Source organism: Haliotis asinina, chromosome 15 (assembly GCF_037392515.1).
Source record: "Haliotis asinina isolate JCU_RB_2024 chromosome 15, JCU_Hal_asi_v2, whole genome shotgun sequence".
Lineage (NCBI taxonomy): Eukaryota > Metazoa > Mollusca > Gastropoda > Lepetellida > Haliotidae > Haliotis > Haliotis asinina.
Window position 1 is genome coordinate 30,446,853 of NC_090294.1, and position 21,077 is coordinate 30,467,929.

Below are 21,077 nucleotides of genomic sequence, written 5' to 3' on the forward strand. Positions count from 1 at the left end.
TCTGTGAGAGTGGTCTGAAGACGTCTCTGCACCCAGGGTTCCAGCTGTACAGACATTTCGTTGCAAACATTAAGTCATTATTTCAAGATATCCCCTTCGGACATTCTCCAGGCCTTTCTTGAATTCCTTGTTTCAATCATTTTTGTAACATAACACTTGAACTTGGTGACTGTAAATAGTGAACAGTTCTCAACTCAAAACCAACACAATGACTGAATTTGCAATTATCTTTTATTGTAAGATCTTATACTGAAATACAGGTTACACTATTTGTAGTAAATAATGAGCAGTTTGTCCACTGCCCTCAATTTGTTTTACAAACTAGAACTGTGATAAAACTGTCTAAGTCTAGTTATATCTACAGTTTGAGGTGATCAGCCAAAACGAGTGTTTCAAAGCAAACCAGATGGAAGTACCTTGAGGACATGGTAATAGCTCTCTCACCTTGACATTAATATAAATATGAATTTTGAAATGCCTTCCACCTTAAAATATAAATCAGGTGGAGTAGACAATGATGATGAACACATGAAGATTGATGGATATGTACAATGAAACTGACATCAACTTACCCTCCTTGAGTGAAGGGCTTAGTGACTGGTCAATGAATCAAATCTACATGAATATCTAAAATCGAGATGAGAAATGTGCAATGCAAATGTCCAAAAGATGATTTGTTAAAATTTTCACTTTAGAGTGGCCAGTTGATTTGATGGACATGAGGTAATAGTATGTACCTGAAGTGACTGGAACACATTGGTCAATGGAAGATGCATTTGTTTCAGCAAACCCAAAAAGTGCAAATTCCAAAAACACACAAAAATTGAAAGAGAGAGAGAAAAAAACCCACACAAACTCAAACTTTTAGGACAAAGCATTGAATCGTAAAATGTATATTCAAGTGTTTCTGTGAAATATATTACACACAAAAAAAAATGTCAAAAATGGAAGAGCACTTTTTCAGATTCAGCCAAATCCCAAATATTTTATCACCCTTTTTGTTCCCCTTTTGCAAAAGGTGTATAAAATGTTTAGGTAACCCAATACATTACTAAGCTGAATAAATAGGTCCAACAGTTACTTCACGATGAAAAAGAAACACATAATGGCATAAAGTTCATGGCATTGTGTAATCATGAAAAACACAAACAACAATACTGTTATACAAATACTTGAGACATCGCCATGTACCACTTTATCAATTGCTGTTAATCATACTAAGTTCTGAGGATATAGCCATTACAACGGAGATCCCTAACTTAAATGTTATTGAAAAAGCAAGTTATTTGATGCACGAAGGTCAGGAAATAACAGCAGTCAATCAGAAAATTTCATTAAAATCCTGTTAACTTTCTCCTGAGTTTTCGATAGGAACTCATCATGCAAGGTTTGAAACAAAAGCAGTGATATGTTTTATATTTAGCATACTATTAATAATATTGTCGGTCAAAATAGCAGCATTCATGACTTATCTGTTCATAGGAAGAATGACTATTTACAATGAGCACAATAATAAAAGCTTTTTAAACAATACTTTTTTGGAATCTGTATGCATAGCAATAATGAGGAAGTGATGACGATAAAACAAGGTGACATTAAGCATAACATGATATATATATATATCTTTGTTGCAGCTGCCCAAAGAGGAACGAATGAGTATGTTACAAATGGGACACTTAACAGTCACTAAAAGTTAACACAACAAATAACACGTTGACACCACCAAGTAAAACTTGGCATAAAATAAACTGACTATTTAACATAGTAGACATAAAAATAAAAACTATTTTAGAGACATTTGAACACATTATTTAACACTTGTCTTTTCAAAGGCATCTGAGGTAACTATTGAGGTTACAAATTGAAGTCTCTACCACAAATTTAAAAATATTACAAATGTACAGTTGAACTACAGATAGGAATTTCAGCTATTGGCCAGCTAAAGCCACATGAAATTATTTTCTACTCCGCATAGTTCTCTTTGCAGGTGTGGCTTTCTTTGGAGTCGTCTTTGCCTTTGGTGCCTTTTTCAGAACCTTCTTAGGGCTTTGGGCTGCCTTCTTCTCCTTCTTTGGACTTGGAATTGTCTTTTTCGGGCTAGGGTCAGCCTTCTTACCTCGTGTTGGCTTAGGAGTCTTGGGTTTTTCTACAGCTGCTTTTTTCTCTCCTCTCGTCTTGGCAGGTGTTACAGCCTTTGTTGGTGTTGCTATCTTCTTAGCCCTGCCCTTACCCTTTGCAGCTGAGCTAACTACTTTTCCACGCCTTCCCTTTGATGCAGAGAGAGGTGTCACCACAATCAAAACTGACTTCTTAGATGGCGGCTTTTTGGGGGTCTTGGGAGCTGGCTTCCCTCTTGTTCCTCTTTTGGAAGCAGTCACAACTGGAGATTCTGCTGGTGTTTCAACCACCACTGGGGCACCCTTCTTAGATATAGCTGTTTTCTTAGCAGGAACTGCCTTGGCAGGAGAAGCTGTCCTTTTCTTAGCAGGAGATGGGGCAGATGGGACAGCACCTCGAGCAGACCTCTTGCTGCCTGCTTTGACAGGAGTCTTGGTTGGACTAGCAACTGGTTTACCCCTTGTGCCTCTCTTGGCAGGAGCTGGACTTTTTGCATTTTCTGGTTCAGGAGCCGGTTCTGGAGCCTTACTGACTGTTTTGATTGGAGAAGCAGCTGGTTTTGATCGGCTTCCTCTCTTAGCAGGGGCAGGATTCTTTGCTGTGCTAGCAACAGCTGCCTTACCTCTTGTTGTCTTCTTAGCTGGTGATTTTTTAACTGGTGATTTAGTGACAACTTTTCCCTTTCTTCCCCCTCTGGTAGCCTTCACGGGACTTGCTACTGGTTCTTCTGTGACCACTGGCTCTGGTTCCTTTGCTTTTGCCTTACTCTTGGCTACCTTTGCTGGTGGTGTCTTTGCCTTGACCGGACTAACCTTCACAGGTTTACCTCGAGTACCTCGCTTGACAGGTGTTTTGGCTGGACTGGCCACATGCTGACCTCTTCGACTGCGAGCCTTAACTGGTGATGGAGACTTTATCGACAAGGCAGCCTTTACTGCTTTTGTCTTTCTTCCAGATGGCTTGGGGCTCTTTACAGGTGTGGAAGGCTCAACAACAGTCTTTGCTTTCTTAGGAGTGGGTGGCTTGACATCCTCTGCCTTTCTCTTGGTGCCTCTAACTTGAGCAGGTTTTGTTTCAGGTTCTGGGGCTGGAGCTCCTCTTCTTGATCTTGCTACTGGTTTTGCAGGGGAAACAGCTTTCTTTGGAGACTGAACTGCTTTTCCCTTCTTCACCGTGGGTGCTGCTTTCACTGGTGAGGCTACAATAATATCAGAACATCTTAAATCAAGTAAAACTGGTTAATCAAACATCTGACCTGCATGCATTTGAACAGTCATAAATGAACCCTATTTAGTCATGAAAATAATTCATGAAAGTCTTTCCTGTCCAGGCACCAGACATTTAACTCACCACATGTTCAAAAAAACATTCAAAACCTCTTTGATGGGCATTTCAGAAGCATAGGTGATAAAAAAAGATGATAATTTTATGGATATACAACTTGGTTGACGACATAGAAACTATGTCAAAACGTCACCCTTTACAGAATACAGAACTTGATATCCATAAAATTATCCTCATTACTCATTCAAGAATTTGTCTTTATGCTGATTTATGCATATTTTCTTAATACCTACCAACCGTATGTCACTATGTCCACTTGACCAAAAACAACTTAAAAGGGCACTTTTTTCACAACTTAAAGCTTTGAAAAAAAAAAGAAAAGAAAAGAGAAAAAAAAAAAAAAAAAAAAAGTTTAACCGAGTAAAAACCAAAGATCTTAATTTGCACAAATTGTGATTCACAACAACAAAGAGGATACAGGTAATGGCTTAGAGAATGAAACTGGAAACTAATCACTCCTTTGATGTAAATCCAGAGAGATGGAAAGATGATAAAGACAATATTAGTGAAGCATACTTAATTATTAACTTTGATCGTTGCCATTGTATTTAGAATAGGCTTAAGAAGTTCGTAGCGCTACGAACGTTTCGAGAATAGCTACCCTTGAATACTACCCCATACATGACAAATGAGAATGGAAAGCATATACTTACAGTCCTTCTCAACTGGTTCAGATTCAACTTTGGTCTTCTTGTTCACAGTCTTGATAGGGGTTGCCGGACGCTTCCTTCCCCCACGCCTGGAACAAAGCCACAAATTAGGAACTATACCAGACATTCTATTACAGGAAATATAAAATACAACTGCCACAGAACCTACATAAAATACACATATATTCGTGTAAGTAATATATGAATTCTCTTAATAATTAGACAAAACAACCTTATTGTTTCTATATAGGTACTATTATGTTATACAATTATGTCTTTTAGTGGCATTTAGAAATTGTATATATGACCAAGATCTTTTGTGGATTCTTTCAAACACAATGTTTTGGGATCATTTCAGACCCCTTGATCTAGCGAACTGACACTTGATGCATTTTATATATCATTAATAAGTGATAACTGTGTTTGATTTGGGGGGTGCATGTGACCTTTAACTTTACAACTGACTTGGGTAAGATTGGTTAGTGGAACGGTAAGCAGATAGTAACGTCACGCTAAGATTGGGATTGTAGAGGTTTACATAGGGCTAAGATCAGTTGGTGGAACAGGACCCTGGGTTGGAGTCAATATGCTTCTCTGTTGCTGGTCATGTGACCAGCTCTAGCCCAGTCAGGTTGCCAGAAAAATATGCCGAATCAATAATATAGGATATTTATATAGCACACATGTCCATGCAGTTGATACTTGCTCAGGGCACAGGTATTATTTTGTTCTTATCAGATACACACCTGGCAGGTAATGGGGACTTGGCTGGTGATGCACTCTTTGCTTTCTTTGCCTTTGCTGGGCTGACCTTCGGCGACTTTAGAGCTGTCCTGATTCTGCCACCTTGTTTTGTCTGTAATGTACACAACAGTAAATCATGAACTGAAAATACAGAAGAAGCACTGTACGTCCATGAGAAAAGAGCTGAATGCCTTTGCGGTAGTGGTGTTGGGGGTGTAGGGACACCAGAAATAGGCTTCAAACACTGCACCCATGTGGCGTATCAAACCTGGGTCTTTGGCAAGACGAAGGAACAGTTTCATCACTAGACTATCCCACCAACCCCAAACGTAGTAATCTAAAGTTCTCTACCAACCAAAAGGCATTCCAAGGGGGGGCATAGAATTTCAGTTGGTTTCAGGTAACGATGATTAAGATACATCCGTGTTAATCTTTCTGTAAGATAACATCCTGTATAAAGCATAATGCCCTTCCAGAACAGCTTATGTTACTTACCATAGCAGGAGTTGTCTTGGTATTGGCAGTAGCAGCACCTCTTCTACCTCTTGGTGGTGGAGATGCAACTGGTGATGCAACCTTTGCTGGTGCCACAGCCTTCACGGGAGTTTTCTTGGTTTTAGCAGAACCAGCACCTCTTCTACCTCTTATTGCTGGTGGAGAGGCAACTGGTGATGCAGCCTTTGCTGGAGTTGCTGCCTTTGCAGGTGTTGCAGCCTTTGCTGGAGTTGCTGCCTTTGCAGGTGTTGCCTTTGCTGGAGTTGCTGGCTTTGCAGGTGTTGCAGCCTTTGCAGGTGTTGCAGCCTTTGCTGGAGTTGCTGCCTTTGCAGGTGTTGCCTTTGCTGGAGTTGCTGCCTTTGCAGGTGTTGCAGCCTTTGCTGGAGTTGCAGCCTTTGCAGGTGTTGCAGCCTTTGCTGGAGTTGCTGCCTTTGCAGGTGTTGCTGGCTTTGCAGCCTTTGCTGGTGTTGCTGCCTTTGCAGGTGTTGCAGCCTTTGCTGGAGTTGCTGCCTTTGCAGGTGTTGCAGCCTTTGCTGGAGTTGCTGCCTTTGCTTCCTTCTTTACAGACTTCGCAACGGGAGATTTTGCAGGTGACTTGAATAGCTCAGCAACACCAGATGGACTGGCAGGTGTGGTCTTGACCTTAGGGGTGGACATTAAACGTTTCACCCCTACTGGGCTGGCATTACTTGCATTTCTGTTCTTCCCTCTTGGTGTTTTCATTAACCTTTTCACACCTGTTGGACTTACGACAGTCTTCTTCTTGGTCTTTGGTGTTCTCATGAGCTCTTTCACACCCTTCAGATTGTTTGGACTCTTTCCTCCACTGCTGCGTCGGTTGGTAAGGGGTGAGACAATCATCTCACCAGGGCCAATAGGAGTGTCAGGGAGATCTTCATACAAAGCATGTGGTGTTCCCTTAGTAGAAGCAGGTGTCTTCTTTGATGACGACTTCAGACTTTTTCTTTCTGGTGTCTTCCCTGTCTTGGCTGGAGTACTGAACAGCTCAGAAATACCAGTAAAACTTGTATTTCCTGCAGATGTACGAGCAACCTAACATAGAAAACAGAAGTGAATGTCAAATGCATCACTGAAATAGCTACTGATATCTATATTTAGGATCAAACTTTTAGTTTCAAATCTGTCAGATCATAAATGTTAAACAAGAGAAAATAAAACAAATGTCATTAACTACTGCTCACCTTGCCAACTTTACGGCCCTTTCTTGGCACAGGTCCAGGGGTCTTGACCCTCTTGCTGATCTTTCTGCCCACAACCAGAGTAGCAGGGGAATCTGCATGTCCAGTGGAGGGAGCAGTTGCACGAGCAAGGGCACGGGGAGTTTTGGGGGTCTTCTTTGCGGACTTTAGCAGAACCTACAAAGAAAACAAACAAGACAGTGTCATGTTAGGATAATAATTTCAAATCACAAAGAAGACTGTAATAAATCTGTTGCCATCTAGATCCTTGACACATTATTTCATATAACTATCTGAGAGCTATTTGCACTGACAGTATTAGAAACCTTTCAATTGGACAACAATAATTACGGGTCTTATCTGTACTTCAATGATCCAAAGTAACATTCATCAGTTCACATAACTATCAATGCTATGCATTCATCTGAACATTATGCATATGTTAAATTTAATATAGACTTATTACAGTGATCCTGAGTAATCGCTTCAACTTGTGAGTATTACTATATTTGAATCCTCATGGTATCTCTTTTTTAAAAATTTAATTTAAAGACTTAATTATTCAGATGGGGAAAAAATTCACTTGCTATCAGGGCCATTGCAAACTTACCAGCATAAATTTTACACACCTACTGACATCTTACCTGTTTTGACACCTTCTTAGCAACAATCTTTACAGGGTTAGCCTTAGGCCCAGCTTTCTTGCTAGCAACACCCACAGCAGCAATGCCTACTCTCACAACATCAGCCCAAAGTTTCTTTGAATTCGCCGGGGTTTTGCGTCCTGGTGTTTTCTTCATAAGCTGTTTAAGCTTAGGTGTTGCAGCCTTTCCATGGATTGCTCTCAGTGCTACCACCTTATTCATATCTGATGGTGGTGAGACTATCTTTCCAGCAGGGCTCTGGAGTAGTTTTGTCTTCTCACTCAATGCGCTGGGTGACTTTGACTCTCTGGCTGGGGTAACAGCTTTCTTGGCCGACTTAGGGGTATATCTCATCGATTTGGGTGAAGTAACTGGAGACTTCTTCAAAGATCGGGGAGCAGATTTTGGTGTCTTACCCTTCCCAGGGCTAGGAGATTTGAACAAATCTTCAAGTCCAGATAAGTTCAAATTGCCACTCTTCTTTGTTTTGGGAGTTTTTACTAACCTGGCAATTGCAGACAGACCTACATCATCGGCCTTAGTTTTCGGAGTCTTCATCAGTTCTTTAATACCAGTCAGATTTACTGACACAGATGGCCTTCCCTTTGAAACTTTTTTTACTTTCCCTCCTGATTTAGGGGTGTTGACTTTTGGTATCCTTCCTGGTGATTTGGCAGCTGATTCAGGGGTAGATGGAATAACTACTAGTGATTTAGCTGGTGTCCTTTTAGGTGATTTGGCTGGTGTCCTCTTGGGTGATTTGGCTGGTGTCCTCTTGGGGGACTTCGCTGGAGTTCTCTTGGGGGATTTAGCTGCAGGAGGAGAAGCAGTTGCTGCTGGTTCTATCTCAGCTAATTTCGGAGGTGTCTTGGCTGGTGTCAACTTGGGTGACTTTGCAGGAGTTTTTTTAGGTGTTGCTGCCCTAGCTGGAGACTTCGCTGGTGTCGATGTTCTTTCTTGGGTCTTGGCTGGTGTTGCTGCCCTAGCCGGAGATTTGGCTGATGTCCCTGCCCTAGTAGGAGACTTGGCAGGAGTTGCTGCCCTAGCAGGAGACTTGGCTGGTATCTCTGCCTTAGCCGGTGTCTTGGTTGGTGTTGTTGCCCTAGAAGGAGATTTGGCTGGTGTCGCTGACCTAGCTGGAGACTTGTTTGGTGTCGCTACCCGAGCAGAAGTCTTGGCTGGTGTCACTGCCCGAGCAGGAGATTTGGCTGGTGTCGCTGCCCTAGCAGGAGATTTGGCAGGTGTTGCTGACCTAGCAGGAGATTTGGCAGGTGTCACTGCCCTAGCAGGAGACTTGACAGGTGTCGCTGCAGTAACTGGGGACTTGGCTGGTGATGATGCCTGTGCTGGAGACTGAGCTGATGTCTCAGTCTTGGCTGGAGACTTCTTGGGGCTCTTGCTTGTTGTTTTTCTTGTTGGTGATCTGGACTTGCGTGAAGACTTTAGGGGTGACTTAGCAGGGGTGCTCTTCAGTGACACAGGAGTATCAGCTATGATTAAAGGAGCTGCTTTTGTTGGTGTTTTTGGTGAACGCGGTGGTGACTTTGATGGAGTTCTTGTTGTCTTGGGTGAAGCCTTCACAACAGACTTAGGAGTGGACTGTGGTGGGCTAACCGACAGCAATACAGGCATGGTCTTAATATCTTGATTTCTCGGTGTGGACTTAGGTGATGACTTTGGGGAGCGTCCTCGTGGAGTCTTTTGAGGACTCTCTTCTTTGATTGACTGCACAGCTAAGGATCTTCTCAGCAGTGACTTGGGGCTCCTCTGATTCTGGATGGGTTCTGATAGCCTCCTTGGTGTGTTTCCTTTCTTGATTGGTGTGGCCCCTTTTCTAATAGGCGTGGCTGGGGGGAGCCTCTTATCAAACTGCTCTGGTGTGAGCTGAGGGCCAAAAGAAACTCGCTTTCTTTTGGCGCTTGGCAGTTCAAAATCTGTTGACTTTCTTTTTCTTCCTCCACTATTTGGAGTCTTGCCTGAAAAGAAAAAGAATTCATTAACATGAAAGCAATCAACCATCAAACACCTTAACATGAAAACAATCAATCTTTGAGTCAATATTTGATATTTAGGTTACAGATATACACATTTCAAAGAAATGTGGCATAAAAGCTTAACTTAACAGCTGTTTTCCTCCAAGAAACAATATATCAACATGCACTAAGTGGATTTTCTCAAAAATCCCCACCTGAATTGTAAGAAATTGGCTTTATAACATGATAGTTGCATTTTAACAACTGTCTCTGTGGTTATGAAGGCTTTACTTCTCCAACATAGTGATCATCGAAAAAATCTGATTAAAGTCATGAGGTGACCGGAATCTAACAAGACACACACCCTTTTTACTTGACGAAGGTGTCTTTTTAGGAGATTTTCCTTTAGGTGATTTAGCTGGAGTGACAGGCTCAGCTTCTTTCACTGGTTCTGATTTGCGTCGTAGGTCTGAGATACTTGTTCTCAACTTGCTGCCTACTGGAGTTGGGTAAGGACTTCCAGCTGGGAGGGACTGCAAACAAGTACATTTACACTTACATTAAAAAAATGATAAAATCTCTTCTAAATTTTGCAATTTAAATATACTAGGTACAAGAGTGGACATTTCTATCAGAACATGCATGTTTTCAGATACGAAGCATAATTTATGTGCATACATATAGTATACACATACTGAAATAAAAACATACACAGATGACACAACTTCTGTATCTTAAAAATTGTAAACATACACCTTTAAAAATGCTATGAACAGTTTGTTCTGTAAACAATGGTGTAAAGCAAAGTTTCTGGCAAAGTTGAACAACCTTTGCTAATATTTTCCATGGAATACATTGGACGATATAGTTACCAACAGTACGTAAATGTCAAATGTTTACAATGCTTGGGTATTAAGTCCAACAGTTTTGTACTAATAAATCACATGAATGAACAGCATTGTACTGGTTCAGTCCTGTCTTTGTAATATCCCCCAACATAACATTCAAACCTTGGTCTTCTTCGTCATCAAATGGAGTTTTCTTCACAAGGAAAATGAGACTAACCCCAGACTGTCTGTACAGACTAATCCTCTCAGCCAATAAGGCCATGTGACAAGACAACTCGTCACTTGTATCTCACACTAAATGACATAGTGTGAGTTGTCAGTATGGCTCGTTATCCATGATTAGCTCTCCTCCACTTAATTACTCTGGACTCATTTACAAAGAACAATGCAAGGCAAGTGTGATCCAGACATTTCGTTTCAAGCTAGTCTGGCAATAAACTAGTGCCCTTAGGTTTTATGACCTTGATGTCAAAATCTTAATACTGAAGAGAAAAACACATAACCTGCGTCATTGTGACATTGTACTTACAAAAACACAACCCCCCTCCCCCCGAAAAGCCTTCTTTTCCTTATCCATATATCTGATATCTTGTGAAATACATGAGAGTCAGAGGATGAGCATGGCACAAGGACACGTTCTTTGAAATTCAACATTTTCCTGTGTAACCCTTTCTGAATTTTGTCACTTGTGGATGTCACAGCCAGAAACCAAGGACAAGCACTGTTCTCTTCAAAGGTGGTCAGTGTTTATGGCACATTCCATCATCAAAAGATAACAAAATCTAACTATGGACACATAAAATAGAAACATACATCATTAAACACAGACTCACCAAGAATAAAGTGTTCAAATCCGATTAGTTTCTACTTTTCACATACTGCACTTTTTCATAATTCAAATTCAGGATAATTTTAACCTAAAATTTACAGTTACAACCTATTCTCCATGAATTCTATCATGCGCATGTGAAATAGGATGTTTGCAATGTCAGTCTACAACATCACCCAATTCCACACCATCAGGAAAGTGCTCACCTTCTTGCCTCCACTTACTCGACGCTTGCTTCCGGAACCTTAAAACAAGGGAACAAACTCTGTCAGCAAAACCAATAAAATTATCAAGAGCTTAGGTTTATTCATATCCATATATTTACGTCATTTTTATTTTGCTTATTTTTTTATGGCACTGTTTCCCAGTTCATACAGACACATTTTGCCTATTTCGTGCATAAATGTTCTGAAAGGGTCCTCAGCATTTTAAACCAAAATGGTCTGGGGTTCTTGAGGTTTTCACCTGATATATGTGAAACTATGGATCCAATAAATCTTTGAATGTTATTGTTTTGAAAAAAAACAAAACAACAACAACAACAAAAAAACAAAAACAAAACAAACAAACCCAAGACTCTTTTTTTTCTTTGAGCTCAGTGCACTCATTTAGGAATGTCACGAGCAAATTGAAGGTCACTGTCAGAGTGTTTATCAATGTTTATAGGATAAACCAATCATCTGTTGGTGTTATTCAAATGGAGTGGATATTGGGAAATGATTCAGCATGGTCACAAACCAAAAAAGAGATAGGTGTATAGTCATTCTATTCTTATTTCTGCATAGAAGTTGCCACCTAGGAGCCTCTTCTCAAAAGTGTCCTGGCTAAGACAGAAAAATGCCTTCATCAAGTTCACCTAAATATTATCTATAATTCATTGCATGAAAAACATGTAAGGGCAGGTACAATCTCGCTTACAAGACAAATGGTGAGACTAGAAATCGAAGTAAAAGGTTTGTGGTGAAATTCAGCTTTTGGTGGCCTTACTTGATCTAGAAGAAATTGTAATTATTTATATTTATAATAAAAATTCATACCTTGTATCCTGAAAATAGAGTGAACTTGTACCCGAATAGATCTAAACTATTTATCAGATGTAAGTAATGTTACATGTTAGCATTTTCTATATTTTCATCACATAAAAATTCATTTATTAAACTAGGACCTAACATTTGTCGTCAGATTTTGAAAGTCTGCCAAAAAGAGAATTAACACATCCAAAAAATAGTTTCATTTGACTTGATTTTCTACGGATTATCATGACTTGAACTTTCATTATGCGGCATTTGACGTGAAAATTCACTTAGGAAATAAACAGAAGTTACTTCCCTTATCGAGCTGGAGTTGACATTGACATTTCAGAGGAATGTTGTGAATAAAAAGGGATAAAAAGGGATAGAAAATAGGTAAGAATAAAAATACATATCGGTTGTCGATCTAAAGAATGTGTATTGCAACAAGTAAGCCTTATTCACAACTGATAAATTGATGATATAAACTCAAAAAATCTTCTTAAGTCATAAAAACTGTGTGCTGTTGTAAATTCAAGTGTTTCACACAGTCAGAATTGGTCTAAAAGTAAGTACCACACCATGCTGATTTCCACCGAGACGGACTTAGAACAAGTCAGAACCTATCCTAGTATTTGTCCTTAGTTGGGATATCCCAGCGCTAGGATACTTTTCGAGAATAAGGTAGGACACCTATCCTAGACGCTAGGATATAGAAGTTAGGATATCTTAGGGTTAGGATCCTTTCGAGAATAGAGGCCCTGGAGTTCAATATTTCTCTATTTTGCACACACAAATAGTTGATGTACGTATTGTTTAGCTGTAAAAATAGATATTTTTCTAAATTCATATGTTTTCAAATACTCTATGATTTTCAATATGCTTTTGCCAAAGTGTTTTTCTTAATCCATTTCTAAGAAGAATGGGTTATGATCTCATGTCAAGACATCTTTACTTATTACACGTGATCATGTATCAGTCATCTTATAAGCTGCAAGGTGTTGTGTTCACAAATGCATACTTTCAATTGATCATTTATCGATAATTGATCGACAGAAGACATCAATAATCGGTTATGGTTCTACAGGTCAATTTCCAACACTACTTCTTAGCAGCCTGAATCTTACCCTGATGTCTTTCAATCAGCTGACACTAGCCAATGAATCAGTGTTAAATTAGACTAAAATCTGTTGATACCATTGTCATGATGATGCATAATGCTTGAACAGGTAGTCATTTATGAGCAAAGACTGATATGGGCCAAGATATTTTGACTGATCATGGCCAAAGTATGGAACAAAATTCGAGCAGTTCCAGTATGTCAGTTTCCTTAAAGGTCACATGCAAAGTGAAACTGTGCAAATTCTGACACCTTTTGGAATGCACTTACCGAAACGAATCATCAAAAATGCCAATTCAACCTATAAAGTTTGGGGGAAAAAATGCGTTGAAAAAAGTCTGCAAAATTGCAGTTCAAACGATTCACCCAGCGCTGGGGGAAAAAAGTGGTTTCAACAGTTATGCTATGCTGCGCTGTCCTCATAATGCATGTGCAGTGAAAAGGTTTGCGGAGCTTGAAGCAGTACATCTGCTTGGAGCGAGTCGTTGTGAACAGTAGTCTAATCTAGGTTGTGTACACAAACAAGTAAATAATCTTCAGTATGCAATGCACAACTTCAATCACTGACCACATCCAATTTGAAATTAACACCTATTGGGCCAATAAGCCATAAACAAAGAACCGACTAAGCACATCAGCAAATGAACCAGTGGCCACTGAAAAGGCTTGGTTATGCTTTAGTGCACACCGGCTCCAGCTCAGACTGGGTTCAGTATCGCGGTTGTCTTGTTTTGAGAGGGAAACCCAGGTACAAAACATTGCACTTTTGATTTGCAATTATACGCTTATAACTCTCTTTTTTCTTAATCACCAATGCACTTTATATATCATGAATAAGTAAAAATTGTGTTTTAATCATGTTTGATTTTTTGGTTGCATGTGACCTTTAAACATGTTACTTCAAAAGAGAAACTTCAATGGGTCAAGGGATCTATTTCTCAGCAAACATCCTTTTGCTAACATAAAACCTAAAACTAACATAACTAAATCTGACTTGTCAACATATAATCATTCACTATTGTAAACACAAAAGTAAACCAAAGGGTTTCACTATCTGCACTCGTTTACATCGAGTACGGGTACAGCAGTGAAGTGTCATCAGCTGGCCGTTTCAGCTGGTTCCCATGGTAGCATCATTTGTGCTCATGGTTGCTCATTTGTGACGTCATTCTGACTTTACGTCACAATATGATTTGAATAACGTCGCCACTGTTGATGACTCAACAAAACAATTGTTTGCGAGGTCAATACGCAGTGAATAGTCTTGTGGTTTCCGGGAATCTAATACCATTTGATCATGTTTTTCAACCAATCAGATTACAGAACACAGTAACTTTTATCAATGCTGACACCGTCGGTTCCAAATGCATTCCCGTGCTTCAAATACTCAATAACACCCGGAAATTGGCCAACACATGATGTTTATCTCCTAAATCAAAATAACTTAATCCTGGGTAATAATGCCAATAATAAAGCATGTAGAAGTGAAACAAATATCTTACTAGATGCCTTAGGAGACGTCTTTGGTGACTGTTTGGGCGTAGATGGTGCAATGACTGGACTCTCGCTCCTTGCCCCAGCATTTTCTTTAGAACTACTCTTAGGGGCTGTCTTAGACTGGGATCGTGCTGGACTGGTAGTCTTACTTCGTGGGCTTGGCTTGGGTGTAGCTACCTTGGGAGTTTTGGGAGATGCTTTAGGTGTGGCAGCCTTTTGTGGCTTCACAGACAAAGGTGTAACAATATTGCCATTGTCAGCTCTTGGAGACAGGGGCTGAGACATCCTTCTTGCTGCAGGAGAAGTTGGTCGAGAACCTCCTTTAGCTGGTGTTCTTGCAGGAGATGAAGATGCACTTCTGCCAGGTGACATAGGAGGCTTGGACTGCAAAACAAATCAGTCTTAGAAAATATGAAACGAGTGCCTGAGCAAGCGAATGAAGCAGGATGAGCGTTTTTTGTCGTTGCAGTGCAAGCAGATCAAGAATTCTATATTGTGAGCATTTTTTTATTGTCAAGTTTAATGTCAGACCTTACCTTTGGACTAAGAATCTTCGACTTGTTAATGGGGCTTTTGTTGGGTTTGGGTGACAGTCCTTCTCTAAAGGGGGATCCAGGAGGAAATTCAAATCTGAATGATCTGTCAATTATTGTAAAGATGTCCTTGTGGCTAACACGAGTCGTCGAGGATACCGTCTTTCCATTTATAAGGGTCGGGTTCGTCTGACTTAGGTTCGTCAAGAAAATCTGAAAGAAAAGGAGTGAAAGATATATACCAATACCAATCAACATCACCTCTATCATGCAATTTTCATCCTTTCTATGATGGTTGATGACCTTAAAGCTTATATGCAATGCAAAAACAATTGTGCAGATTCTGAACACTTTTGGTATGGACTTACAATAAAGAAATTATAAAAAGTGCAAATTCATCCTATAAAGTTGAAAAATTGACACAAAATCAGAGTTCGAATGATTCGCTAATTTCACCCCTGTGCTGTTTACATAGCCCGTGTGCAATTAGGTTCACACAGGTTGAATCTAGATGCCTGGTTGGTTTATTCCCAAGAAGGCAAGTGATGCGTGCAAGGACAATCACTGTGGTTGAAGTTGGGAAAACAAAAGATGTTTCTTGTGACTACAAGCATCTTGGGTCTGCAGAAATAAAAATACACTGGTTGCATACTTTTTCTTATTTTGTTTCACATTTTGTGTTTTGGCGGTTGGCGGTTTTCAAGAATGTGTAGCATTATTCATTATTCAAAAATGCTCAGCTTGTGTTTTAATTCTTGTCTATGGAAACACATAAAAACATGTTGATTGTGATAAGCAGCCTCTTGTCAGACAAAACTTAATGTCTGTTTTATTGACACTTCTATGTGTGCCTGCCCATCTGCTAATGACAATCACTAACCGTATGCAATTTGAACTTAACACCTTTCAGGCATAAACAAGACATTGATTTATGGCTTGTGCAAATGAGTTCTGTCTGCCACATTATTTATTTTCTAAGATGCTACGGTGAAAGATAAGGTGCTGACAGCACTTTATCAGACTCTAATGTGCATTTCTTTTTGCATTATGTCACAATGTGTTGGTATCACTGTCCCATTCTAATCTTCCCCCTTGTAATCGAACTCTTTTCACATTATATCACATTGTAACAGACGTCATGTCCCACAATGCAATTCTGGAATGTCACTTAACTAGTCAGCTTTATCTCAATGTGCTGATCTTAACTTAGGGTGGTAGCAGAAATGCAATGTTCATATTGCCCCATATCGTTTATGTTAATCACAGACATAATTAAAATAATTTAGAGACGATATTCAACCTGAACGTAAGCCATCATCAAACTGTTTATAATTTGTTTTGTTTATTCTAGCAACATTTGCCTTAACATTTGCCTTAACACATCACAAAAACATGTCAGCCCAGTGCGAGGATTTTTAATTTTGGTCACTGACACAGTCATTTGTTTTCTGCCCTAGATTGATTTCTATCCTTATTAAGCATTAAATTTGGCATCTTAGAAAAAAAAAACACGTCCAGTTTGCTGTAGCACCAAGAATAGTTAAAGAACTTTAAGTGTGTTTTAACATTATAATGGTTCAGGACAAAGTTTCCTTTATCACACTACATATGGTATAAGATGGCAACAGGAAAGTAGGGTTTCAGCTGAAGACTTAGTATTGTGTCATCGATTGGGGATTCAGATGATTCACAAAATTGATCAGTTTGAAATAAGATCAGTGGCAATCCATGTATCCTCGAAAAATTGCCATCCCTGATGCTAGTAGAGTGAACTGTATTTCTTAAACACAGAGAAGCATGTGATCCTTTGACTGCAAGCAAACTGCATCCACACTTTCTTGAATGACTGGATCGGTTGAAACCAGTGCAAACTCAGATTGTTACTTTCAAGTCCTACTTTGTACTTGGACAAGCAAAATTTTCCAGCCATGCAATAATTCCCCATCTCAGTATTTCAATACTATTTGTGGATTGGATCGAATGCAAATGCAGAAAAAATGAGTGTGCATTTACAAACCAAACATCTCCATACATACAGAGAGAGATCCCTGGGCGTATCAGCCAGCCAGCCAATGAAAGTCTTTGTTACACATAAGTGCATGCCCACCCCCTCTGAATGTGTTTGGTATCCAATTTCAAGGGTTGTAAAGCCAAGAACAAAATACTGCACTTTTGATTGTACACTTATACTTTTGTTTTTTGACCAGCATTAATGTATTTCACATGTCATAAATAAGTGACAACATGCCTTAATTATGGTTTTTTTGCTGCATGAAAGCTTTTACATAAACAAGAAGATGATTTGACACTCACAGCTGCAGAGTCGTCTACATCCACACGACAGTGAACCTGTGACACATTTGGAAGCTGTATTCGAATATCGCATTCATTGCTCCTGAAACCAAAAACATGAAATGATCTTCAATAATCCAAAACCAAGAAAAAAACATGAATGGTATGTTGTGACATACAGCAAGCAATGTTGAATCAAATGTTCAAGCATATCTACGTAAATTTTTAAGACGCAAACATTACACAAATTTACAGTCAAAAGTTCCTATACATAAATCACCTTTTCCACATGTTCAGTAGCAGATTACCATGATTACTGTATGTATGTACTTTCCAACAGGATTAGCACCAGCATAAGTGTTAGTAGTATAATTCAATCATTTTCTATCATCAAAGTTACCCTATTTTCTATCTTCAAAGTCACCCTATTTTGTCTTCAGTTGTTTTAAATAGTATTTCAATGTACTTGTTTACTACACAACATATATACACAATGTAAAAAGAACTCTCTTCATTGCTGCATTATTTAATCGGAACACTATATTAAATGCAACTGGTGCAATCACATGCAACTCTTACCGTCCAAACAGACACGCTGATGCCGTCAATGGGAAATGGGCACCATCCTGTCCATTACGCTTTATTACAACAATTTTCCCATACAACATTGTAGGTTACCTGAAAATGGGAATAAACAAAATGAGTTCAAGGGGAGCTTTAACAGATTACTGTATGACTGGTTGAGTTTTGTAAGCTGAATAATGACCAATGTTTGAATTACTTTGAACATGCTTCGTTTAAATGCTTGCTACGCTTTCCTTTATTTCTACCTTTCTTGTGGAGACTTACAACACTGAGAGGGCATATACGACTTCCAAGTGAGCTGAGGTGAAATGGGGGTTGTTATATTTTGAGTCATCAAAATATTTTCATTTTTCGGAAATTTGGATTCAGTTGTAACACGACATATTTACATATTTAGAAAGAGATAACAGAATGTAATTTGTTTTTTTTTTATTACCTAAACTGGTATCAGGACAATCATATTTACGTACACAGCTTATCTTTCATTTTTTAAAACAATATTTCAGATTAGACAGATTTGCTTTGCAAATATCTGAATACCCAGTACCAGTCTTCTTTCTGTATGAAGAGGGCATATTGCTGCCCTTGAGTGCTGAGCACCAACTGCCCATCACTCAGCATACATTTTAAGCTTAAAATCACCTTAATGCCAAAACAAATTAAGCCTATAGCACTTATTCAAATGGTTTGATTTCTAGGGCATTATTGCATGTACACAGAACCATTTCAAAAAAGCAGTGCATCATTAACATTCTGGGAAGGTGCGTGAAGTCTGAAAATGTATTTCATTATTGAAAATATAAGTTTTTGTCTATACATCCAAATTTTAATGCATTTCATTCAAATTTCTTAGGATTTCTAGTGGAATTGTATTGGCAAAGTTTGAAGTAGTTTGACACATCTTTGAGAGCATCGATTTACAACATGTGTCAAAGAGCCTGGGTTGACCATTCAGTCCTGTTAGTCACCTCTCATGACAAGCAAGGGGTGCTGAAGACCAATATTTTAACCAGGATCTTCACACCAATCTGTGGTCCACACTTCAGACACAGGATATCAAAACTTGTTATCCTGAGATAAATTTGTCGAATTCTGATTGGGTTAATAGCCAAGGCACACCAAACCATGGGGGCAGATTTGCAAGGGTGTACGAATCGTACAGTCCGTCAAATCTGCCACATGGCACACTACACAGATTGTGACCTCAAGATGGAATGGCTGCTAAATGACTGATCACTTCAAACTTTTACACCTAGCTTATACAATTAAGGATATAAACAGAGTAATAAGATTGTTGCCATAATTTCTTCATTTGTTTATCCAAAAATAAAATACTTCGCTGATCATTTACAGGGACTGGGAAAGGCAGGGGCCATGGGCCATTTTGCACATTAGACTGAAAAATGGCCCATTGAATTTTGGAAGTTTACTATTGATACAAGGGCAGTGGGTAAATTCAAAATTCTGAAAATGGCCCATTGTCAAAGTTCTCTTTCCCAATCCCTGAATTTAACAAAACCTTAAATTTGATCATAAACTAAGCCATCCCGAGTTACCTCACTTTATGACACGTTTTGAGTATCTCACAGTCCGGTATACCCTTTCAAATACCATGTAACTTATATTGTAAACCAAAAGTCACTGTGCTCTGTAATCTGATTGGTTGAAACAAACTGCAAGATTATTCACTGTGTGGAAACAGCTCAAGCAATTGTTTTGTTGTGTCATCCAAGTTGTGATGTCATTCAAATCATATTGTGACAGAATGACGTCACAAATGAACGGCTCTAGATGCTACCATGGGAACCAGCTGAAAAGGGCAGCTGATGACACTTCACTGCTTTACCCTGTACTTACTGTAAACAAGTGCAATCAGGAAAACCCTTTGGTTTACTTTTTTATTTACAATGTTGATAAACATCATGTGTTGGCCAATGTCCAGCTAACGCCGTCGGTTCCAAATGTATTCCCATGCTTCAGATACTCAGTAACACCTGGGCATTGGCCAACACATTTATCTCCTAAATATCTGTTGAAATGTCTCTCACTGGCATTCTGTGTACAAAGGTAAACAAATTTATGAAGTAAAAAAAAGAACCTCATGTGCTAACATGCTAACATGCAATAATTAATAGAAAAATCAAGTGCATTAAATTATTGAACACTCCTAATTAATAATGATCTGCCCACCCAAGATTATTTTTTACTTTATGCCCGACTTTTTAGTTTACTTGTTTATACACTTTGTGATTTTGGATTTTATTATACATTTGTTGAGGTAAACAACAACAAACCCAAAATCCACCTGATTGTAAAAATACTTGAATCATTAGATCTAGTGCACATTTAACCCTATCTTGGTTTGTGTACGTCTTGAAGGAGGAGTAATGAAAGTAATGATATCTTTCGATTCAAAATTTACATTAAATGAACGTATTGGTAAATAATGACATACAATACAACATCCTCATTTCAGAGTGCTAGCAAACACCGTAATAGTGGTCATCGACAGCGTTCGTGACACATGACCTATTTCCACCAAGCAACAAAAACCTTTGGCGATGTGCGCTGTCATTCCTCAGCGGGAACTTTAAATATTTTCATACGTCTGTTTCGTACTGTTTGATCGTGAAGGGATTTAACTCTGGTCATATAACAACGATCCTAAATTCAATCTTCAGATCAATCAGACTGACGCTGGCTTGGATTCTTTGTTCTCGCAGAAACAAAAATATCAGCTGCCCTCAGCTTTGAAATCAGCATCTAAACCAAAACATCAACCATGCTTACAAATATTATTCACAACAAAACTCAAACATTGCTAAGTACCTTACCGTTTCACTTACCAGATTAATTCCGCGTTGTTATAAGAGGTAATTTCGACATCAAATCAAATGATGCTTATGTTTTTAATAAACATTTAACGCGTTATGTTATCAATGTCTTCTAGATAAACCGCCGCGCGAATCGTACAAAGCCTTACTACATTGCGGAAGTGATGATATCCATGCGCGTATTAACATAGTCATCCAACAAAACAGATGTTGTTCTTAATGTCAAATGTGTACGAATGTATACGCATGCTACATTTTGATATTGTTTATAGTTGTACTATTTATAAAATTAAAAACTACCGTTTGGAGCCAATTTACCTAAATCTTACTGCCAACGTTCTTTGTGGTGGTTGTTTACGGCG

The 21,077-nt window shown here is 39.0% G+C and overlaps 1 protein-coding gene across 1 annotated transcript; it reads right to left on the minus strand.

Annotated features, from left to right (window-relative positions):
* Nucleotides 1-213: 213 nt before the first annotated feature.
* LOC137265133 (nascent polypeptide-associated complex subunit alpha, muscle-specific form-like) lies at nt 214-20,878 on the minus strand. The gene is made up of 13 exons (XM_067800446.1): nt 20,728-20,878; nt 17,876-17,974; nt 17,318-17,399; nt 15,008-15,217; nt 14,477-14,855; nt 11,051-11,088; nt 9,532-9,700; nt 7,195-9,170; nt 6,554-6,727; nt 5,352-6,404; nt 4,859-4,968; nt 4,116-4,201; nt 214-3,316 (listed from the first exon to the last, which is right to left on the minus strand). Exons 2-13 carry the CDS (start codon nt 17,962-17,964, stop codon nt 1,956-1,958), a joined length of 5,727 nt encoding a protein of 1,908 aa, XP_067656547.1. The 5' UTR covers nt 17,965-17,974; nt 20,728-20,878; the 3' UTR covers nt 214-1,955.
* Between the last annotated feature and the right edge of the window lie 199 nt (nt 20,879-21,077).